This window comes from Doryrhamphus excisus, chromosome 1 (assembly GCF_030265055.1).
Source record: "Doryrhamphus excisus isolate RoL2022-K1 chromosome 1, RoL_Dexc_1.0, whole genome shotgun sequence".
NCBI classification, from domain to species: Eukaryota; Metazoa; Chordata; class Actinopteri; order Syngnathiformes; family Syngnathidae; genus Doryrhamphus; species Doryrhamphus excisus.
This window is the reverse complement of record NC_080466.1, coordinates 1,362,562-1,387,642: the sequence shown is the minus strand read 5'-3', so window position 1 is coordinate 1,387,642 and position 25,081 is coordinate 1,362,562. Positions and strand designations below refer to the sequence as shown.

At 41.8% G+C, this 25,081-nt stretch overlaps 1 protein-coding gene across 1 annotated transcript; it reads left to right on the top strand.

Moving 5' to 3' along the window:
- The first annotated feature begins 6,436 nt into the window (after positions 1-6,436).
- jupa (junction plakoglobin a) lies at positions 6,437-24,907 on the top strand. The gene is made up of 16 exons (XM_058064690.1): positions 6,437-6,629; positions 17,272-17,307; positions 17,432-17,596; positions 17,661-17,911; positions 18,230-18,468; positions 18,599-18,800; positions 19,094-19,238; positions 19,369-19,472; positions 19,562-19,900; positions 19,978-20,130; positions 20,205-20,324; positions 20,410-20,560; positions 21,747-21,868; positions 21,989-22,028; positions 22,949-23,084; positions 23,998-24,907. Exons 2-15 carry the CDS (start codon positions 17,295-17,297, stop codon positions 23,080-23,082), a joined length of 2,178 nt encoding a protein of 725 aa, XP_057920673.1. The 5' UTR covers positions 6,437-6,629; positions 17,272-17,294; the 3' UTR covers positions 23,083-23,084; positions 23,998-24,907.
- The last annotated feature ends 174 nt before the right edge of the window (positions 24,908-25,081 follow it).

Sequence of the window (25,081 nt, the reverse complement as noted above, 5' to 3'; positions counted from 1 at the left end):
AGCATGCTAAATGTTCAAAATTAAAAAAAAAAACATAAATAAACTTACTGTGTTGTGATAGCAGGGCTTGGTAGTTGAGGCAAACTCTTCAGGTAGAACATTGGAGCGCTTTTACCAGCTGGCTGCGTTGTGTGTGAAGTGTGTGTCTCGGCAACAGCGAGTTGGGCGGAGGTGGGGCTGAAAGGCGGACAGAGAAGGGGAACGTGCAGAGAAAATGCAAGCGTTATCTCGGTGTCCGACACACGTTATCAGACAATATTGTGACGGTTATTTCCAGCATCCCTGGTTACTGATTGACGACAATAATCCGCTTTCCGGTGAGGAGATTTATGCATTCAACAAGGAAATTGTTTGTTTCACTACAGCTATTCTCCATGTTGGGACCCGCTTTCAATAATCATAAAGCGATAGAAAATTTTGTTGGATCTTTGTGAGGCTATCCTCTTTCTCTTTGGTTCCTATGAATCTAAATATGGAGCATTCAATAACCCATTTAACAATGAATCGGACTATTTTTTAGTATGTAAACAGTTGCAGCGGCATGCTAGTAAGGTGAGTGTGTTGTCATGGGTAGCTAATTATAGCTTGTGATAACTGTATTGTACTTTTATATCTTCAGCCACAAGCAATGGTGTAGATCAGGGGTGGGCAAACTACGGCCCGGGGGCCACATCCGGCCCGCCAAGTGTTTGAATACGGCCCGCCCATTCTTTCCAAAGTATTTCATTTAAAGTCAACATACAAGCTGGCATCATGGCTTGAGACGACATTTTCATGGTTTGGCGGTTTTATCAATTTCTTTATTTGATGCGGTCTGTTGTTTACAAAGTGAAAAAAGGGACACAAGCACATAATAATAATAATATTAAATAATAAATTTATTCTTATTATTATAAATGTATAATGCACTTTACATCAAATAAATGATCTCAAAGTGCACATATAGCAGATTGCATAACACTTTTACAGATACAATAATTTCATTATTTGATGCGGTCTGTTGTTTACAAAGTGCTCCTGAAAAAAGGGACACAGGCACATAATAATAATAATAATAATAATAATAATAATAACAAATAATAATAATATAAAATAATAATAAATTTATTCTTCTTATTATAAATATATAACACACTTTACATCAAATAAATGATCTCAAAGTGCACATATAGCAGATTGCATGACACTTTTACAGATACAATAATTCCAGCTGGACTGTTACGTGTAAAATATCTGTCTGGCCCCCCGTCAATTTTGTTAAATCAATGCGGCCCGCCAGTCAAAAAGTTTGCCCACCCCTGGTGTAGATCATACATGTAGCACTTAGCATATATTAGTAATGCTTACTCACATGCTTATTTAAGGCAAGAATTCAAGAATTTAAGGTTGGTCGCATCTTCAAAGTTTCTTCATATTTTATTGTCAGTCTCCTGAAAGCGGTACCAGTCACTTTTAGGGGCATGATACACACAGACTACAGTGCTTTGCAGCTATAACCTAATACAAAAACACATCAAATACACTGAATAAACATGGGAAATAGTGTGGAATATTTTTTGCAGCGTCAATTTCAGCCCAACTGCACATCTCCATTTTGTGACATGCAAAAGTCATGTCATAAAGACAATGGAATTATGCAAAACAGTGGAATTTACATTTAAAATGTTGTGTTTTCACCTCATTGTGCACCAAACGCATTTTGCTGCATCCAAAACGTGTACCAGCACAAATGTAATCAGCGTAGTCCGCTGTCAATGTAACTAAAATTGAATCATGAAAGAAATCTGTCTTGACAAATAATGCGACCCTCAGAGTTTTTGTATGTTATTTCTTTGGTTTTTCGTCAAAATTCAGACAATAACAGAAGTGACATTAATTCAAAATCATAAACATGGCGTAATATCCAGGATACATGCTTCCACCAGGATTTCTACCAATCTACTTTGAAGAACTGTTGGCGAACCCTTGATTCCGCGGAAGGTGAAGTGTGTTACTGCAGCGCTAACTAACAATGCTAACAAGAACACCGTTTGAAGTAGAGTCCACCCACAAGCCATGTTATACAGGCAAGATATGTCGCCATTTTGGAGCATATAAATCCACAAAAAAATTGTCAGAGCACTTGTTTTGGAACATTTAGCCTTTATCATGCTAGGTGTTAGCATGCTAACATTTGCATGAAATGCTAGTGGCATTCAGTCTTCATGGGTAGACACTTGTATAAATACTTAGCGCTATGCTAGGTGTTAGTATATTATAACATTAACGTGTTGGCTTTTTAGCCATGTTCATAGGTAGACACTGCTATGCTAGGTGTTATCATGATAACATTAGCTTGTTAACACTGCTAGCATGCATACATGAGCATACTTGCATTTTTTGCAATTTTCATGAATATAAACGTAAGCAGTCAGTGCTATCATGCTAGGCAATCGCATGCTATCATTACACAAATGTATCATTTTCAGAGGTAGGCACTTGTACTAATGCTTAGCGCTATAATGCTAGGTGTTAGCATGCTAACATGAACATGTTAGCATTATTTATGTAGTTCAAGCGCTTCCATTGTATGTTTTTATGGTCAAGGAATCTAAATATGTAGATAAAACAAATGCTAAAACATTAGCTAAGAAAAATTCCAATTTAGTCGATTTGTGGAGTTGTCATTGTCATTATAATAATCAGTATAGTAAAATATATGCCCTTTGGGTCATATGATGTACAAGGTTTTATTTTGAGTTATTGAATTGTGGTTGTTGATCGGCACAATAACAACCTTCATTTACGTAATTAGCAAAACAAGACAAGTGACATCAAAACTGTCGTTGCTAATGTTCACTTGACAAACAGGCTCTCTGCATGAAATATGGGCATAATTTATAACCAACCCGTAAATGTTGCTGGAAATACAGTGTTTTCCCAGGAACACCCACTGATACAACACACTGATATAGAAATGAAACGTACCTCAAAGTTTGGCGTAAGACACAAACACTCAACGTCTACAGGTGGTCATACTGTAGAGAGGTTTAAAAGTACAAGTTGTTGCACTTACATTGTCAGCTAACTCGCGTCAGTTCAAGGTTATAGTCGGCGTTGAAGTTTCCCTCGGCAAACTTTGCTCAGCTGTCATTGAAGCTGGTTCGCTTTGTGTTCCATTTGGTCATCGTCGGAGAGGTGCATTATGGGCAATGTAGTAGTTTACGCAATTCGGTGAACTGACTGCAGCGATAACACATTTAAGTACCTAAATACTGTGTCCCGACATCGACAAAAGTATTTGACTCTTGTTTGTAACTTTGTTGCCAACGTTAACACGCCAATATTTTTATTGTTAACTCTATATTATTAAGCTTGGACACAAGTCAAGTCCTCCAACAACACACACTTCCTCATTATCCACCAATCACACTCATGCTAAGATGCATTCAACGGACAACGGAATTCCAAACATCAACATTACAGACAAGGCAAAGTCGATAAATTATGTTCTCTGTCGGTCTCTACTGGTGATAGCCGGAATGACAAGTGTCCCTCACATTCAATGACCAATCTTTCCTGGTCAACCATTTTGTTTGTTTTTGATTATGACCAACCAATACAGTATTTTAAAAAATATAACTGATTTAATTTATTAAATATTGCGCAAAAATGCAGCATGGTTTGGACATTTTCTTATGTTTCATTGTAACGACATGCAATTCCATTGATCACAAATAAAGTTGGGTTTTTTTTTTCATTAAAATGATATTTTAAAAAATGACAAAGTTTTAGGCTTACCGACTGTACACATCACTGCTCATCAAATCACTCAACTGTAAAAAAGTCACTTAGTAGAGATTGGTTGTCTTGGTGGTTCACTGTGGTCAGCCAACACAACAATCCTTATGTGCCTTCCATTTGTAAGTGATGCTTAATAATTTACCACACTCTCAATAGATCTAGCTAGTGGTCTGCTTCAAGCCACTTCCTCTCCCTGGGACAATGGGGCCATTTCCTGTGGGGTGTAAAGCAGAAGATGAGAGCGACCAAAACAGGCCACTTTTGTAAAACAGGCAAATGGTATTGGCATCCTGCGAGACGCATTTGTCTGTACAGATGTTCATTGTGTTTCTGTTGCGCTTTGATCGAGTTCCCAGTTCATTGTTTGAAACAATAGCCACATTCATACACAACCTGTGTCATGTACATTAGTGGTGTCCACACTGTAGCCCGGGAGCCGTTTCCAGTCCAAAAAATTTTTTTGCACTCACCATATTGTAAAAAAAAAATGTATTATGTAAATGTATTAATAATTAGATTTATTATGAGCTGTTTTGTTGCCAAGATTTGATTTTTTTTTTTGGTAGCTGAGTATGCATCAGCGTACATTGGACGTTTAGACATGCTGGATGAAGCACTGGAATGGTGGTGTGGTCCAAAAATACAAACTTCTAATACAAAATCCTAAATCCAGATGTTTATTACTACATTATCCAATACTGCAGTCATCCATTTCTGCATAAAATCCACAACTCTCAATTTCAATTTGAATACTCGAGAAAATGCAGTCAGCATTTTTTACCAGAACTCTGGAGCACACTTCTTGTGCTGGAAGACACAGCCATCCCAATGAGAGCGGACATTGTAAGTGTTGTCGGTGTATATGCTGCCGTTATAGACAGAAGTAGTGTACTTTACTTTACTACAGTAATATACATGTTAATGCACGATCACAGCATGTTTATCAAATGATAAACAATGCTGTTAGAGGTTTTTTTTCCAGGGTTTCTTATTAAAAATAAGTCCCTCCCAATGATGTGCATTGTTGGCTAGCTCATACTAACTAATTATCTTTCATTACATGATGATGGGCAAAATTCCCTTTAGCTAGCAGGTGGGTTTGGAGGGGTTGGAGCGAGCCATGTGTCAAAATGGAAATATTTACGGGTGTATCATTAACTTGCATTTTTCACCATGAACCCCCACACAAATCAGGGATCGACTGTAAAGTAAAAACATTGAGGTTATTACTTCTCAAATCACATTTAATGCTAAGCTAAACCCTGACATGATCAAAAGGGAGCATAAATTGCACTGTTCGATTCTAAGTAGTCAGGAAAATATGAGGTATGTGCCCTTAAGGAACAAAAAAAAACAACCCAAGAGTGTCAAGCGGACTTAAGGCTATTTTAAAAGAAGCCTGTGAATGCACACATTCACTTTGTTAAATAATGACCCACATAACCGACCATTACCCAGCATGCCTTGCAATCTTCTCCATTCAGATGATAACTGTCACAAAGGAGAACCCGCAGGAAATGTGTGACTATGTGGCCGGAGGTGACATGAATAGTATGAATATGTCTGACCTAACAGACAACATGGACAAATGTGAACTACAATAGTGAATATCTTATTGGTAATTGACCGCAGTCAACACTACAGGAGCATGTAAACATTGCATCCCAGTTTCACAGTGTCAACCTCCAAAACTGCATCTCAAATTGAGTGTATTCAGGATTTAATGTATATGAAAATATGTGTTTGTAACAAGCAACGGTATCACGATGAACTGCATGAGTAATTCCTGTGCTTCCCGTCTGTGATGACTCACTTTGGTTGTCTGGTTTCACTGTTACTTCACAAAGGTGTGGCCTTTCTGACAAATGCAGGTGCATCATACGCATGACAGCACCAAAGAATGGAAATATGATGCAGTGTTTTCAAAGTTGTACATAAAATAGGCTGCTTTAAAATCATACAATTGCTTAGCATGGAAGTGTTGAATCTAAATCAAGATTTAAAACTAAATCATTGCACAAACTGACCCTTATCTTAAGCAAGTGGGCATGAAGAAGTGCATACAGTAACAGTAAATTTAGGTTTGATACAATAATGTGGAATTTAGCCCTTTAATGATTCAATGCTTCCTAACAATGTTGCAACACTATGAGTGGTTGGAGTTCCAAGAAAGCACTTATTGTTGCACAATTTACTTTTCAGTGTTTATTTTCAGGACATGTCCAATTTGCGTTTTTCTTCTTCTTCTTCTTCTTATTATTATTATTATTATATTATTTTCTTATTATTTTCCAAACATAAATCACCTTCATTTTTTTAACGAAGGTGATGAATCCAAGCTAGGTTGGCAAGGATAGTTGAGCGCATTTTCCCCTCTATACTGTCTGCTAAGGAAGCACAATGACTGTTTACGTCACACACACGTCATAATCAAAGACATGACAGATTGCAAAAGATATGTTATGGTATGTTAACTGTTATGGTAGCAATACCGTCCAAAGAACAAGTCACAAATATGAATTGTAACATAAAGATATCCGAACAAACCGTATATCTGAGGTTGTTCCAGACTTGAAAGGCACTGACTTTAAAGAGTCGTAACGTTTAAAAAGCAGCAGCAAAGCAAACAGGGTGGGGTCGCTTGAGAAGGGGGCGGAGTCTGCGCGGAGGTGACGCCGCTCTGACTCTTGTGTGTTGTGGACTTTCTACCAGCAGTGCTACGGGCGAGAGTGGCTGGAAGTTGGGCGAATACAGCAAGCAAGTGTCCTGCCCGAACGAAAAACAGCTTTTGCTGGGGAATACTCTCGAACGCTTGTTTGTAAAAAAAAAAAAAAAAAAGTCGACAGGTGAGTTTTGTTACATTTTGTTCCGAAACTACTGTTGTCCCCACTCGTTGTTTCTCAGTCGTTGTTGTTTTGTAACTAGAAAATCGAACCTAGGTGTAACGTGTAAGGTTTTATTAATGTATTTATGACTCAAGTCGACAGTTAGTCGTTAAGCTAATGAAGCTAACGAATGTGTTTCGTGTTTGCTGTTCATTTCCGCATGCCTCGCGCAGGCTGCTACCTGTTCTTGTAATTCAGGCTATGCTAGCAGTTCCCCATTTTTCGTCAAAATATGAATCTGTCATGTTTTAACGTACTTCTAGCTGTGGAATCATTGTGTTTCATCTTTGGGCTTAGTATCGACTGCTTTTCTTGACGTCATTTGTCAATAAAGTCCCACAGTGTTATCAGAGGGAGCGCGCAGAGAGTGTATGCGCGTACACGCGTGAGACAGGTGAATGACGAGAGCAGGGGGGACCAAACTTTACCCGCCCAGCGTCACATACAGGAAAAACAAAAAAAGTATTTAGAAATACCTTTTGCATATATGTAAAGCCAAAGCTTTGTGTTAAATTGTGCCGTTTACTTCTATTTTCCTAATTTTTGCTCTTTTCTTCAGTGTAAAGTTTTATTTTTACAATGTTGCAATAATTTACCAGGCCGCACTTTGGATACTCCTGAACTAGAAGTGACATTTAAATATTCAGAATGTATACAAGCTTGAATTATGAAGACAACTTTAATCATAAAAGATTACAGATATTAATATGTTTAATAAGTCAACATTTGCTGTGTTTTATGATACTACTACTGAAATGTGAGCTGAAATTGACTAATTGACTCCAGCAGTTGCCAACTTGTGCAGTGAAAGTGGTTTGGGCTTGGTAACAATAACGCCAATATCCCCTCTGTCCCTCTTGATGTCTCGCTCATCCCAACATTTGAGACAGATGGCTGCCCCCTGTTTGAGGTTTCTTCCGTATAGGGAGTTTTTCCTTGCCTCCGTCGCCAAGTGCTTGGTCGTGCATGGTTTGGTTGGTTCTTTTTAATGTAATCTAAACTGAAATTGTTGTTTTGATCCATTTTTGATGCATTTCTAACACCAAAACACAGTAAAGACAATAGTCTGGAGATTAACTTGTATTTGGAATAATGGGTGCCGCTAAATAAAGCCTCCCCCCCATACTAATACCAAATTGGGAGCCATCTTTTGTTGACACGTGACACATCACTGTATTGTGTGACACTAAATAATGAATCATCCCTTAAATGGTTGTTACTACAGCTTCTTCTCCTGCCGCTGCCAAGCTGGCCCTGATATTGTTGCTCCAGGCTTGACAAGAAAGCATTTTTCCAATCCCGCTTAGCAGCCACGGGAGCACACATTCCTTTCATTTAGGTTGATGATTAATACCACCGAAATCAGCATTGAGCTGAAATGACGTTTTTCCTCATCCTCCCCTTTTCTGATGCGATTAACGTCATGTCCAACTTCTTGCATCAACATAAACTGACATGTAAAATGTTTTAAGCGTTACTGTTTTGCAAGGTGAAAAGATGTGTTTTTAATGGAGTCCAGCTGTATGTATGTCCAGTCTAGGTAGTCGTCTGTGTCTGGATGAAGAGAGTAGGGTGCCAATATGTTGTCTCAAGTAGCAGCAGCAGACAAGCCTTGTGGCTGGAAAGCTGCACCCGTCTGCCCTCGGGGGAAGAGGGTGGATGGGTGCTGGGCTAGCAGCAGGGGGTGACTTGCTTTAGATTTCACAGATACAGCTGTGGTAGCACAGTGATAATCTCCCCCCCCCCTCCTGCTTAATTCCCTCATACTGTCCTACATTAGCAGAGGAAGGGGCCAGGAGATCCTTGCGTTTATAAATAGGTCTACACTTTGAAAAAGGGGATTAGTGTATGTGTATGGCATGTAGCCTAACCTCTTTGTTTGACTGGCAGAATGAATTTTCCTGTAAATTCCTGTTTCCTCCCTCTCCTGTGCCTGACTGAGTACTTTCTGAGGGCTCGGTCGGAGCCACTCGGCATACATGTCGCGTGACCTGTTTTGTGTCTTTGCATGTCACCTTGCCTTGTCACCCTGTTCCCATACAGAAGAGTTTCTGGACAGACTATAGGCCTGATGTGGTTTTACTGGCATAATGATAGGAATGACTGTGGATTAATTTTTTTTTCAATTAGTTTCAAAGCTGGTTGTACTGCATATCCCTGAACTGCAGTTTCTACTAAACTGTGGGAAGACACAATGGTGCAGATTAACTCAACATTTCCAGTTAATTAAGTCTGTAAAGTTTATGTCTGCCTCTGGCAAAACTCTTGTCTAAACCCCAGCATATCAGGCTTGCATGCCAAATACAGCAGTCTCTGTTTTCTTCATGAATACATTATCGGTCTTTCATTACCAACTGAATATCCAAGCAGGAGTGAGTGAACTTGATGCTGTCACTGCCTCCAATGAAAATGTTTTGCAGTTTGGTGATTTTGTTTATCCGGGCAATGACTCTCATTCCTGATACGGGTTTGTGTTTCTATTTTTTTACCTTTTATGTGTATTTTCTTCCCAGTCTCCTTGTGTTACTCCCAATGCTTTAATTGAGGAAAGTGGGGACCGCGACGGTGTGGTTTTGACACAAAGTAAATCACCAGGGACTTGTTAGGTCATAAACATGAAAACACTCCAGCATCTCAAATGGAAAGTTGTATCACAGTATCACACAGCAAGCGAGAATGCCGTGACTCATAGTTTCTGCTAAGTTATTTTTCTGTTGGAGCTGCATTTTTAAAGGATTTAGATTTGATACATTGCTGTGGCTTTGTGCTTGTCAGCTGGACTTTTCCCAGTGTTGTATTCCTCTGGGCTGCCATTCCCTCCTGTTCCTCCCTCTAGTTGGATGTTTGTATTCTCTCTGAAAAATTCATCATGTGTCACATCTCCTCACTGTGCAAGCATACAATGATGCACAACCGTGTCAGTGTGAGCAGAAAGTGCTTGTCTGTTCCCAAACGTGGCTTTGGCCACCAAACTTGGCCCGTAAGCACAAAAGTTTTCAGGCTCTTTGGTTGCATCCAGTAGAGACACTTGAATCCCTTGGTGTTTTTCACTGTGACAGCAGTCAAAGGAACAATAATGCCACTCTTTTCCACTCTTTAACACACAGAAAGTCTGTGTTCAATCAGACACTTGGGCCCTTCTCTTTCCATCTTATTTTCGGACACTTTTTGGGGTGGCACATCTTTTTTACTTCATAGGTGGATCCAAATGCAATATCCTTGCAGAAAAACCCCTCTTAGCGTAAGAGACAGTGATGTGGAATTTAGCCATTTTGACATTCCACATAACACATCAATAATTGGTGCTTCCAAGACAACACAATTAACTTTTATATGCTTATAAATACACTTGAAGGACGCATAAATGTTTATGTCACACCACTCCTAATTTGAAAGACTTCTCTACGGAGCTCTTCCACATTTCACTGGCGTAAAGAACGGTGCACAGAACAATGGAGTTGTACAGGCATGCTGAGCTTTTGGTGTTGACACGATCATCTTCATTTTTGTTCAATATCACATATACTTATATATTTTCAAGAACTTGGACAAGAAGTTGGATGTTTTCCACCAGAGATGTATTTTGAAAAATCCTGAAAGCGAGCCTGCAAAGAGTAATGTCCACACCATTCCACGAAATTATCACAATCCATCGCCTTGGGCTAGCAGGACGCATCGTAAGATTGTCATTGAGTCTATGAGAACTAGACAAGATATTAACATTGTTTTGAAGAAAAGTACAATAACAAAAATTATGACTGGACAGTCTTCTTAACTAAGTCACAAAACAACAAAGGTGCATTTTGAAATGTTATTGTATAAATGATATTATTGTCAACATTATTTTGAGACCAAATTATGATAATACAGGCAACCGACGCAATATGGCGGTTCGATTATGGCTCCCACGCTATGTCATGATTGTGGAGAAAGTTATTCATTAATGATTACTGTTTGGTAGTAGGTTATGGTCTATATCAGTCAAAACATAAGGATAGGTATTATTCTGGCCACGAGACATCAGTAAGGTTAAACTGGCTGAGATTGACTGGGGGAAAAGGTTCTCCTCTCAGTTTGTGTGGAAATGGTAAGCTGCTTTGTGTCTTCTTCACTCAGTTTGAAACCCTAATTTGGATTTTTTTTTTTTTTACATGAACCAGTATGACACCCCATTAGAAGTGTAGTCCATCAACAGTGACTTACCCCCCACTTTGTCCCGTTAGTGGAGTTTTGGTCGGATTTCGGTGCGGAGGAAAGTAGTTCCGGCTAGTTGCTGCGGTCACATAAGTAAAGATTTGGCTTCCCTGTGTTATTTTCTGTCCGTTCACATCACTACACCCACTCGTCTGTTCATTGTTGGGTGTATGTTCCACAGTGTTTACATGCGCAAATGGAGACCGCTGCGACAGGAGACTCTTGCGGTCTTCATCCGCTGTGGAACACACAAACAAAATGGACAGGCGAGAGCACATATAATAACGCAGAGCATCTGAGAGCTTTGACTTGTTCATTAACAGTTATTGACTTCAGTCTGCTTATCCTCACTTGGTCATGGAGTGAGTATGCTGGAGCCTATCCCAGCTGTCTTTGGGCAAGAGGGGGGTACACTCTGGACTGGTCGCCAGCCAACTATTATGAACAACCATTCACACTCATATCCATTTGTATGGACAATTTAGAGTCTCCAATTAACCTAACATATTTTTGGAATGTGGGAGGAAGCCGGAAGAGAAGTGGGAGAACATGCAATCTCCACACGGAGCTGTCTGATACAAATATGTGCATGTTTATTAGACACAAGCCCGTTTTACAAATCCACACATACTAATAAAATGAATAAATGGGAAATGAGTAAATAATGAATAATTCAATGAATGAACAAATATGTCCGACTGTTATGTCAACCAATCTGCTGCACAGGCCATGCCAATGAAAGGTCATTGTCAGGCCGAGCACACGGCTCTCACCATTTCCCTCCCTTCTTTATCAGCCTATGTAATATGATCTGCTCGACACATGGGGCCCCTCCTCAGAGACAACTCGCATTTCCTTTGATTCACAAGAAATCACCCTACACACCAGTCCACAGCCACCAAACCCCATCCACTGGCCTCAGTCAACCCTTTTGAAGTCGTGCAGTAAATTAGCTGGCGAATGAATACAAGGGCTTCTTATTTTATTCATTCGGTGTGCTGCTCCAGTTGACTTGTGTTGAGAGTGCCAGGAATGTTTCCAGATCACCCAAAGAAGGGGAGTGTGTTGCAATATCTGCCTTTTTTTAGACACATTTAATTTGTGTGTTGCGCAACACTGCACCAGAAGTATGTCATTTTCCATTCTTTCCCCGAGCTCTTGGCTTGGTGATGTTCCTGTCCTCTGGATTCCATCATCATCATCTGTTAGTCAATTTGCAAAAAACACTGTTTTTGCAAAAGGAAGGTCAGCAATTGTGCAATTAGTTATTCGTGTAAGTGTGTCTCCATAGTTTGATGTCAGCATTTGCCAAAGTACAGCTTTTCTCAATAAACGACTCCTCTTGGATCCAGCAGTGGTGTTAGATAATTTTAACTCCCTATTTCCTGTCACCCACCGCACAGAATCCATTAGCCGTGCGTCATTCACAACCTTCCATCTATATTGATTTCTAATGAACATCTATCCAGTTAACCCCTCCGAGGTCCGTTATAGTGCTGGAACTGCTGTTACGCAAACAGCGGGGCCATATGTGGCTTTGGGACCGGAAGATTTTGGGTGTGTTAAACTGGATCCGCTTTGGGGTCTGCCCAGTTCTCTACCGAGGGCACCTGGTGCTTGGTGTGGTAAGTCATCAGGGAAACGGTTCAACGTAAGGGGGCTTTGTGTTGCATGTCAGGGTTTGTTTGTGTGTGTGTGTGTCTGTCAGGCGATACGTCTAATACTTGATCTGTGTCTATACAGATGGTGAAAGCATTACACTTGTGTGCCAGCTTAATCTGTTCTTTATTCGCATGTCAGTGTAAACATTAAATGTTAAATTATCTATATTACAAGTATATATTATAGGAAAAACCTGCAAATTGGACTCCCGGGGTCACCTGTGGTTTAGTCACTGCTATCGTAGTCCTTTTTTCCAAAGTGTCTCTTGACTGTTTATTTTCCATCTGCCCTTTCTCTCGTGCTGTTGGCACCTCAATCACATGGCTCGAAATTGAGATTAGGGTAACACTTAGCTTCACTCCCTGGTGTTGGCATCTAACCATCATGGGTTTGTATTTCCTTCTCATGCATTTTAAGTCAAACCCAAAGTAACAATGGAGGACCACAGGGATGTTGTTGCTTTTCTTTTTTTGCTTTTAACATTTACTTTAATATGTCCAGCAGAGTCATGTTTCTTTCTCTTTTCTGTGCATTCTAACGAGAGAAAACGACTTGGCATGAGCCAGCTAATATTGCATGGCATGGGACTTTAAAGCCCTAAAGAGATGACATGAGAAGCACTGCCATCCGGGAGAGAGTCTCGCATTGAGAGGAGCCAGATGAGGGGGCTTGGGCACCTGGTTAGGATACCTCGGGATGTGTTTAGGGCACATCTAACTAGTAGAAGGCCTTGGGGAAGACCCAGGACACGTTGGAGAGACTATGTCTCCCAACTGGCCTGGGAACGCATTAGGATCCTCCAGGAGGAGCTGGACTAAGTGGCTGATATTGAAATTAAAAAATACACTCAGGACATTCTTCGTTCCTTTGCTTTCACTCTGGCCGTTTCATGTTTCCAAGCTTACATGTTGTTCTCTGCTCCTAAGTAGCTTGGATCCATGTTTAGGCAATTATCAAACCCAAACCCAACTGGGTGCATATCAAAAAGTAGTGGGTCAGTCTCCGGAACCAAAAGTCCATGAAATGGCAAGCAAAACTGAACGTTATTTTCACACTAAAATAAATGATCACTTTAGCATATATATCGTTATATCGCCTGTATCACTATAAATGCTTTAAACCTGCCTTAAATTGTCACAAATATGCCCCAAAATGGCTACACCTATCTTGCATGTAACACAGAGCTAATGGATGGACCCCACCGTGTTCTTTTAAACGTTTAACACACTTCATCTTCCACGGAAACATAATGTAAAAACACAGTTCCCTAAAGTGGATTGATAAAAACAATAGATCAGGAGAAATCCTGAAGATAACATGTATCCTGGACATTATGCCATATTTGATATTGAATCAGATTGTATTTTATATACGTAAAGAACATATTCAACACCGTTTCCCCTGTTTATTCAATGTGTTTGCTGTGTATTTCTATTTGGTTATGGCTGCAAGTCACTCTACTGCTAAGTCTGCTCTAATGCAGAATACTTTGTTCGCTGTTTTGGGTTCAGGGGCTTCCAAACAGATCGGTTGTGTGTTTAGAACAGGGGTGGGCAAACTACGGCCCGGGGGCCACATGCGGCCCACCAAACGTTTGAATCCGGCCCGCCAATTGCTTTTTAGTATTTCAACTTTTAACATACCAGCTGGCAACATGACTTTCAAGTCGGATGTCTTATTCAGTAAAAAAAAAAAAAATCGTAGTTTGATGTATCTGATGTTTAAAAAGTGCTCCTGAAAAAAGGAGAAATGAAAACATATAGCTGATAGTATGACAATTAAAATTAGACAAATAAATCAAGGCGTAAAAATTATTAAAAATTATTAAAAATTATTAAAAATTATTAAAAAATATTAAAAAATATTAAAAAATTATTAAAATTTATTAAAATTATTAAAATTATAAGCGTAAAATCACGTGTGTTAAATATATGTTCTGGCCCCCTGCACAATTTTGTTAACTCAATGCGGCCCATGAGTCAAAAAGTTTGTCCACCCCTGGTTTAGAATATATCCCATTAATATATATAAAATCGTGTTTAATGCACTACTCATTTATTACCCAAAACTCAAATCTTCACTAAAAGCTGAGGAAATCAGACAGCAAAGGTCGAGTACTAATGTTCTTCTTGCCAAACCATAAGAGAGTGCCTAGCAAATCATTGCTTTATGAAGTACAACCAGCATTCATCTCCAACCCGCTGGGCCTCCTGCCCAGCTGATTCAATCCTGTTTGTGACAGCAAAGTCCAAATCTGGCTCACTGGAATGTTAAAAAACTATGTGGAAATACACAAGTATAAATATTTCACTTTTCATAGTTAATTGTCAGCGCTGGAATCCTGCCATCCAGCCATTCCGTGTATTTCCGATAATTCCACACATACACTACCCCTGCTGAGAGCTTGTCACCACTGGGGAGTGGGGAGACACTCCCTGACACTCCCTCTCTGTCTAGCATGCCTGAGTGAAAAGGGGAGGCAGTAAATTTGTTGCGAGCGTGGACATCATGACGATATCCATTGTTACTCGAGTGTCTGCAGGTTTAAAAATTAATGAGCAGGTTGGTGAGATAATTTTAGAGCAGCGAGGTCGGAAAGGGAGTGGGGAAAACATGATGTGCGAGGCAGCTCGACGCAGCACGGTTTGAATGTGCTATGCCTGTGTGGAATGTCACAGTGGCGTTTTAGCGGCGCTGCTGAACAGTACAAGCCCTGCATTTCTGTTGCAACTTGTTCACCTGCAGCTTTCACTTCGAATGCGACTGTGGTATTTTTTTTACTTCAAAGAGGCGCTTCCGACCATGCATGGAAGACATTGCTCAACGAGATAGTGGGTGTTGTCCTTCTGAGTGAAGAGTGTTGCTTACATACTACTGTGCAATTATGTGTTTGTGGGAATGGCGCTGACGGAGCAATGTACAGTGAGAGGGAAATCATGTATCATTAACTGGAAGAGAGCAAAGTCCACTCGGAAGCACAAAAATGGACACTTTTCTTGTTGTTGTTTTTCTAGCTTGTACAGCCTTATCTGTAAACAAGGAAGCCCTTTAGACATCAGATGGGTCAGCAGATAAAATCCCCACAGTGCCCCCCGTTTTGCCCATGCGGAGTTTCGGTTACCTAGGTGATATGAGGGGTGTGTCGCAGCTTTGCAACAGTTCGCTGAACTCACTGCCTCGCCCAGGAAAACAAAGACTGCCCCTGATTTACAGGAAACTTGTGTCGGCTCTGTTGCAGTTTCAGTGGACAAAAGCTAGAATAACAAAAAGCTGATATAGTTGGGTTGATAAACAGAAAAAAACTTTGGCCAGTTAGCATCTAATGAGGATGAGGCCACACCCCGTAACAGTGATTTACTGTGATCTTGTACACACGAGGCATTGCGTTATCATGTAACATGTAGCTGCAAGTAGTTTGGGGCCTGGTTTGGCAGGATCTACAGCCCTAGAGGTGCTCTCAGCTGAAGGCAAAAAATACATGTTTAACTGTTGTTAACGTAAAAGTGCCAGTTTGTGCAGCAGAGAGAAAACTCTTCTTTTAATCTAAAATGTGCAAATTGTAATTCCAGAATTTTGCAGGAGCTACCGATTGGCATTCAGTTTGATACCTGGGAGAGAAATACATATGTAGGTTTGTATATACACCAAATCACCTTATTCAATGTCAATTACTTCTTTCATGCGAACATGTGCAAAAAAGATGATTTCAGGATTTTTGACAAATTATGATCCATCACTGTGCTCCATATCCAGTCTGCTCCAGCAAGTACTCCCAACACACTACTCTTTGTACATGCTGATGCACAATACTTGAGTCAGTCGACACGAAGCAGCACAGTGGGTGCATTGTGTTATCAAGTCGCACGTTACGGCTATTAAAAATGCAGATGTTTCTGTGACGAGGAAGACTTCTGTGGTGGATCATTTCCCAGCTGCAGAAATGGGCAGGAGACAAACATTCTTTCAGCCTTGTCATTTTGGGTTTGATGTTTGAAAATGATGGAGGACATGTATGAACGGAATTATCTTGACAAAAGCTAGACACTTGTTGCAATAACCGATACACTGAATGTTTTACATGTTTTAGAATGCTACAAGGAGGAGGACTGGATTGAGAAAAAGATGATTCAAAAAGACGGGAAGTCTTTACAGCAGACATGCTCTGACACATGTCTGTTATGTCATCCGGAATGCTGATAAAACACTTGTGTATTCCAAAAAAATTGCATGACTTGAAGCTCCTTGTATTCGGTATTGAGGTGAATATGATTAAGCGCCGAAGCTGAAGTTACAGCTATTTAGGGACAAGCTTGTGTGCAGCTTGTATTCTCAACTCCCTGTCACACACACACACACACACACACACACACACACACACTAACCCAAAACCAGCCCGACAGGTTCCTGTTTGCCGTGCGTCAGCACTAGCTGCTCCCACGACTGTATGGGTGGAGGCCCAAGGGTGAAAGGTCAGCAGAGGCAGCTAGCATTCCTAATTTACAGCTGCCTTTCTCTCCGTCTTCACCCTACTCCCCCGTGATTTTGCTTGAAAGGCGTGGGGGCAACGTTCACGCTGCACACTCGCGTAGCATTCAAATACAGTCCCTTGCTCTCATGTTTGAAAATGAAAATGTAGGATTAATGCGGTGTTGCTTATTCATGTTGTTATGTGAAGTGTGTACTCGTTGATGCAGAGCTTAATATTGTATATAATATCAGATATCCTTGGCTTGTGCTTTTTCTGCAGGCTTGTGACTGCAGGAGACAAGGATGGCTTTGCAAAGTAAGTGTTCATGTCCTTGAACATATTAGTCAATGAAATTCTTCAGTCGTTCATTTAAATTGGATTTAGGATTTAAAAAGGATTTGGTCTGACTTGAAGTTTCTCCTCCCTTCGTGCTTGACAGTGGGTGAGCTGGACAGAGGAGTCACAAAGGTAACTGAGTGGCAAGAGAGGAAATACCAGATTGACTCGGGCATCCAGTCTGGAGCCAACACGGTCAGAGATGATGACGGCGACTTCACCACCTCCAAGCAGTACACCATGACCACCGTCACGACAGAACCGGCCGGTAAGACCCACCTTTAGCATAGCACGATGAGCATCGTCATCATTGAATGCCCTTCCTTTTCCAGACTCCCAATACGTGTTGACCAGAGCCCAGCGTGTGCGTGCCGCCATGTTCCCGGAGACGCTGGAGGAAAGCACGACCATCTTGACTACGACCCAAACAGATCCGTCCCAGATGACCAACGTCCAGCGACTGGCAGAGCCTTCCCAGATGCTCAAGGCGGCCATTATTCATCTGATCAACTACCAAGATGACGCCGAGCTGGCCACACGTGCCGTGCCTGAACTTACCAAACTGCTCAACGATGAAGATCAGGTACATCCTGATCTGTCCACACACACACCTGACATCTATCTACACAACACAAAACTGTTGGGTCTCTACAATATCGTACTTGCCTGTAGAGAGGCATTTGGTACAGCTTCTTTATCAAATCAACAATAGTAATGTGACGTTTTTGCATATTAAAGCAAACAGAGCTCTGCTATTGGCAGATAAAAAATGCAATCGGTGCATCCGCGTATCTTATATTGTCCACACAACCAGCTAAACTACTTTCAAATATTTCAACTAGAAATCATTTCCAAGCGGAAGCCTTATTCCCAACAATCCAAATCGTTGTCTTTCCTTCAGGCGGTGGTCAGCAAGGCAGCTCAGATCGTCAACCAGCTGACACGCAAGGAGGCGTCCCGCCACGCGTTGATGCAGTCGCCGCAGGTGGTGTCTGCAGTGGTCCGAGCCATGCAGAACACCAGTGACATGGAGACAGCCCGAGTCACAGCCAGCATCCTCCACAACCTCTCCCACAAAAGAGAGGGTCTGCTCTCCATTTTTAAGTCTGGGGGCATTCCTGCGCTTGTCCGCATGCTCAGGTACTGCAGCGTTTCTCACATGTCAATCAAGGCACTCCACGATATTCAATATAGTGTATAATTAGTGGACCAGACTGGCCATCTCCAGGACTTAAGTAAAATGACATTATCGCTCTTTGGTGTCCCTCAGCTCTCCCGTGGAATCGGTGCTCTTTTACGCCATCACAACACTCCACAACCTCCTCCTACACCAGGAGGGAGCCAAAATGGCCGTTCGTCTGGCTGACGGTCTGCAGAGAATGGTTCCCCTCCTGAAGAAAAGCAACCCCAAGTTTTTGGCCATCACAACAGACTGTCTGCAACTGCTGTCTTATGGCAATCAGGAGAGCAAGGTGTGTTTCTGTGTGTGTCAGGACGCGGGTACAAATGCCTGACTTATGCTTTGTTAGGCGTGTGTGTGCATGGTTTGATTCAGGTGTGGCATTTGAACAGGTTTCACGTTTATTCAAACCTCGGGTGTGGCTACAGAGCCGAACATGGGATTGGATGTGTTCTGCGTGCTTGGACAGGTCATAGTCTATATGCCACGATTCTTAAAGGCGTTTCCAGATAAGGTCCAACTGAAATTGTGTTCCATAAATAATGTAATCTCTCTTCATAATCATATATAATCTTTGTCTCACAGCTTATCATCCTTGCCAATGGGGGTCCCGAGGGTCTTGTTCACATCATGAGGAACTACAACTATGAGAAACTGCTGTGGACCACCAGTCGTGTGCTCAAAGTCCTATCTGTGTGCCCCAGCAACAAACCCGCCATTGTAGAGGCTGGTATGTGAGATATGTGTATTCATTTCACACACCTGTGTGCACGAGCCAGTCATGCAGGTGTGGCAACTCTTTGTTATACGGCACCAACTGCAGTGCGTAGTTTTTGAGCTAACGCGTGTGCTGCCTCCAGGTGGGATGCAAGCTCTGGGCAAGCACTTGACTGGCTCGAGCCAGCGTCTCATGCAGAACTGCTTGTGGACACTCAGGAACCTGTCTGATGCTGCCACCAAGCAGGTGTGTTCTCCCTTTTTAGGTGTTCAATGTCATCGTGCAACTACACAACTATCCCTCAAATCACGTGAAATGTTCCTGCTGCGTTTCAGGAGGGAATGGACGGCCTGTTGCAGGTGTTGGTCAACCTGTTGAGCTCAGACGACATCAACATGCTCACCTGTGCCACCGGGGTCTTGTCCAATCTCACATGCAACAATGCCTACAATAAAACTCTGGTCACCCAGAGCAACGGCGTGGAAGCGCTGATCCACGCTATACTGCGTGCTGGCGAGAAAGAGGATGTGACCGAACCCGCCATTTGCGCCCTGCGTCACCTGACTTCACGCCACCAGCAGGCTGAGGTGGCACAGAACGCAGTGAGGAGACACTACGGCATCCCGGCCATCGTCAAGCTGCTGAACCAGCCGTACTACTGGCCCGTTATAAAGGTGAGAGTGGTGACCAGATTGTATGAAATATGTTTTAAACACCGCAAAGCTAAATGTAATGGCTTCCTGTCCTGAAGGTGGTGGTTGGCCTGATCCGTAACCTGGCTCTGTGCCAGGAGAACCAGGCTCCACTGAGGGACGCGGGAGCCATCCCCCGCCTGGTCCACCTGTTGCTCAAAGCCCACCAGGATGCCCAGAAACATGGCTCGTCCAACCAGCAGACATACCAGGTACAAGCTTCTTGTTTAGGAGGTCTTTTTGTGTCTATTGTTGTCTTTGTGTCCTACCTGTTGTGTTTCATCAGGATGGAGTAAGGATGGAGGAGATTGTGGAGGGCTGCACCGGAGCTCTGCACATCCTAGCCAGAGACCCTGTCAACAGAGCAGAGATTGCCAATTTGCAGACTATTCCTCTCTTTGTTCAGGTATTAGTGGGGAAAAACTCACCTTTTTTGTTGTCACTCCTGTCTGTTGTATAAATCTCCTCCTCCTCCTTCTCCTCCTCGCCAGCTTCTCTACTCACCGATGGACAATGTGAAGCGTGTGGCGGCCGGCGTGCTGTGTGAGCTGGCTCTGGACAAACAATCAGCCGAGGCCATCGACAGCGAGGGAGCATCTCCTCCGCTGATGGAACTGCTGCACTCCAACAACGAGGGCATCGGTACGACTCCCGTGTTTTTACATTCAGTTCAATACTTTGTTGTCGTAGTGAATAACAAAGAAATGTTATGAGAACATTGTTCTCCCCGTGCATGCGTGGGTTTTCTCCGGGTACTCCGGTTTCCTCCCACATTCCAAAAACATGCTAGGTTAATTGGCGACTCCAAATTGTCCATAGCTATGAATGTGAGTGTGAATGGTTGTTTGTCTATATGTGCCCTGGGATTGGCTGGCCACCAGTCCAGGGTGTACCCCGCCTTACGCCCGAAGACAGCTGGGATAGGCTCCAGCACCCCCCGCGACCCTCGTGAGGAAAAGCGGTAGAAAATGAATGAATGAATGAATGAATGTTATGAGAACATCATACAAAAATTCCAAAAAGACATCGAGTGATACAGTAAACCTCGGATATATCGGATTCAATTGTTCCCACTGCTTTTGTCCGATATAAGCGAAATCCGTTATATGCGTATACCGGAAAATGTCCGTTTTACGCATATATCGGATTTATATCCGGTATATGTGTGAATCGGATTTTATCCGTTATGAAAAGGCACTTCCTTGACTATGTTTCCAATGTACCTGGACTGGGCAATGAAAAGAGACGTAAGGTCATGAGAATTGAACTTTATTGGACTCTGAGCATAACAAATTGTTAATTAAGCTAGGCCCTGTTACGCCCGTCAGGCCTACGTTATTTCCAATAGTGAGGTTAAGATCTCATTCACTGCTGTGCTAGTATTATTGACGTCACTCACTTTTATATTTGTCCGAAATCTGGAGCCAGGAGAAAGACACGATGCGGCCATCCGATATATGCGAGGGAAATTGGAACGGGACTGGAGATTTTGTCCGAAATAGGCGAAATCCGTTATAAAAAATCCGATATATGCAATGAATTTTTATTGGAAATACATTACAGAAAAATTGGTTCTTTTTTTATCTGTCCGTTGTGAGCGAATTTCCGATATATCCGAGTCCGATATATCTGAGGTTTACTGTACCATAGTCAGTACAGGCACAAATATGACATTGACGTAATGTAGGCTCCTCATTCACCGTGTTACTTCTTCACAAACTTGAACTTGTCCCTCCCTAAAACAGCAATCAGAAACATCAGCTAAGTTGGCGAAATAGCTTGGAAAGTATGAATACGGCAAATACTTTTTTTTTTAACTTTTTCTCAGCGACGTACGCTGCCGCCGTCCTCTTCCGCATCTCTGAGGATAAGAACGCTGAGTACAAGAAGAGAGTTTCCAGAGAGCTCACACACTCCATGTTCAAGCACGACCCCGCCGCCTGGGAAATGGTGAGTGTTGGTTGCTCCTGGTGCTACCACGGCGACAACACAACCTTCTTAAACATCCCTTTGTTGGCATATTTACTGTACATTCAACACTCGTTTTGACCTTGGCTGATCCCTCTGCAGGCCCACAACAGCGTCCCGCTTGATGTACCCTACCAAGACGGTGAGTGTGTGTGCCTGTTATAGCATTATTAGCATGCAGTGAGCAATGCCGTGAGTGAAGCGATTGCTTCCCAGCAGCAGAAACAGCCCACGCGGGCACTATGACGTCAACATATACAAGAAGTCATCTTCCCAAGTTGACCAATCACTTCCCTGTCGGATTAGTCACCACCTCTGTCGGACTTCCCCCTGGGCCTCTTAAGGGAAAACTGCACTTAAAAATTAGATTTTGTCCGTCAATTCAAGACATGAACACACAGCTTTCACTTTCTAAAGATATAAAAACAGATAAAAATAAGTTAAGTAAGAATGCATGTGATGGGATGCACCTATTCTGCGTATAAAAAAAACAACAACGCTCTATACAATATAATGTGAGGTGCATAGTAACCAAGCTATGGCGCCATTACTGGCAGGCCTCACAGCTAGGGGACCAGAGTTTGATTCCACCCTCGGCCATCTCGGCCATCTCTGTGTGGAGTTCGCATGTTCTCCCCGTGCATGCGTGGTTTTTTCTCCGGGTACTCCGGTTTCCTCCCACATTCCAAAAACATGCTAGGTTAATTAGCCACTCCAAATTGTCCATAGGTATGAATGTGAGTGTGAATGGTTGTTTGTCTATATGTGCCCTGTGATTGGCTGGCCACCAGTCCAGACAGCTGGGATAGGCTCCAGCACCCCCTGTGACCCTCGTGAGGATAAGCAGTAGAAAATGAATGAATGGTGCCCCCACCCCAGCGGCTATCTATTAGCCATCTAGATAGAATAGGTGTGTCCCATTCCATGCATTACATCTTTAGAAGGCATAGAAAAAAGAAAGACGTTATTTTTTAAAGTGCATTGCATCTCAATCCTCCATCATTACATCACCTTTCTTTTAGCATCTTTTGCCCTCTCTGAAACATGGCTGTGTCTTTGCAGAGATGGACGCTCCTTTCCAAAACTATGGCGGCTACGGCGGTGACATGCCCATGGACGGCGTTGATGGCGTGATGCATGACGATTTTGCCGTCAACATGCCCTACGACCGACAACAGCAGTTTGAGCCTTATTAAAGGTCGGTGTTAAAGGTCGCAAATGTCGCTGCCCTCGTACGGCACCACAGCTTTATTACACCATACTCGTGTACTAAACATAATGCAATAAAACAATAAATCTCAGAGATAAACTGTTTGATACGTGAAAATGGAAAACGTAGCAACAGATAAAATAGGTGCAAAGATGACTTCCTCACTGAGATCTTTAAATCTAACTATCAAATTATTTTGTATTTCTATAAGACTTAAAGCCTTTTGCTGATTGATTGAAGTGATCATGACTTACTCCTCCTCGTTCAGACCCAACAAACAAGATGAATTTGTGTTTTAGTGTCATTTCATTTGACAGGAGCCAATATGAAAAACTCAAGACGAGTTTGTCAACCCATTTGCGGGAGGTCATTACTCAAAAATGTAAAAGTCCCAAGGTCATCTTACAAACAACATTAAACTCATCACACAGCGACTTAACACATTCCCCATAATGGATTTCATCTGAGCAAAGCATTTCATTGGAGGACAAGCGGCATCAAATGGATGGTGAATGGAATGCTGTTTGTCCACCAGAGCACAGAGGGAAGCTGACGTCATTGCAGCGCCTCAATTAATACATTGCTCGGATGCAATGCAAATTTTAAACTCGTATAGGTATGTATGTTTGTATATTTCCAAGGTATACATTTGGGTGTTAAGTTGCTGCGTGATGAGTTTAGTCTCTTTTGTAAGATGCCACCGGGAGTCAGGCTGTTATTTAAATTAGGAGGAGGCTCTGGAATCTGAACACTTTGGCCAACAGGAGAAGAATGTACACAAGTTGAGGTTTCTAAAGTAGTTTTATTCAAAGAAACTTACTCAAGCCTAACTGGGATCTAATATCTAATATTGTGTTTGTTTTTTTTTTGTTTCTGTCATTCTGTTTTGTCCTTGTCACAGACCCTGACATGAGATGAAGGTGGTGGAGAAGCTCTAATGGAACAAAGAAGATCTTGATTCCCTCTGCATCAGTGTACCTTCTTATATGTAATATATACAGTACAACTATCCTCGAGTATGCCACTTCTAATCTTAACAGGTCTTACATATGTTTTTATAGTCTAATATTGATGATCATCATTTATACAAAGACCATGCGTGTAGGTTGTGGCTCGAAAAAAACTTCTAAGGTTGTGTGTGTGTGTGTGTGTGTATGTGTGTGCATGTGTGTGTGTGTGCTTCAGCTTCCGGGTGGGTTATCTATGCCAAAGAGATTTTACGTTGTGAAGATCACATAACTTCCTTTGTTTTTCTTCTTGTATCTTTTAGCGAGAGGACTAGTTGACAAGACTACCACAGGTGGATCTTTAACGCCTTTTAAACGACACGAGCGCCTGCGCGGTAGTTTTGACAAGCAATTGTCGACTTTGTCCTGCTGTAACCCCAAACTATTTGACACATGGTGCTTTTTTTTGCCACACAACTGTGGAGATGCGCTTTTAGGGAGGGGGGGGAAGTGTTGCTTAGCGAGGTGGGTGTTGTCTGGAATTGTACGATTTTATTTGATTTTTTTTTTTTTTTTTTACAGGGAAAAAGGATTGCTTAGTTTGCTTAGCCAGGATTCTAATTGTCAGTTTGAACCAAAAGTAAGAGCTTGTGTGTCTTTCTAACTTTATAACAATTTGATGTCAAATCTCTGATTGAGGCGTCGGCTCAGCAGATTGACTGATTTCTTTCTTGTGGATTTAATATACGTAGTCATGGGGACGCCAGCTGGAGGAAATAAATAACTACTGACAGGGAAATTTGTACTTATTAAGAGTTTTTACTGAAATTTTGCTAAATAAAAATAAAGGATATATTAAACCGACTTTGGTATTCCATGTTTTTTTTTTTTTGCTGAGTGTGCTTTGCTGATTAACAGCATTTTCTAATGAGGCTAAAAAGTACCAAAAATGATGCTTGGTTAATTTTCGTAATAAGTATTAGTGCCACATTGAGGAAAAAAATCTCAGATTTTGAGAAGCTAAATCCATTAAATTTA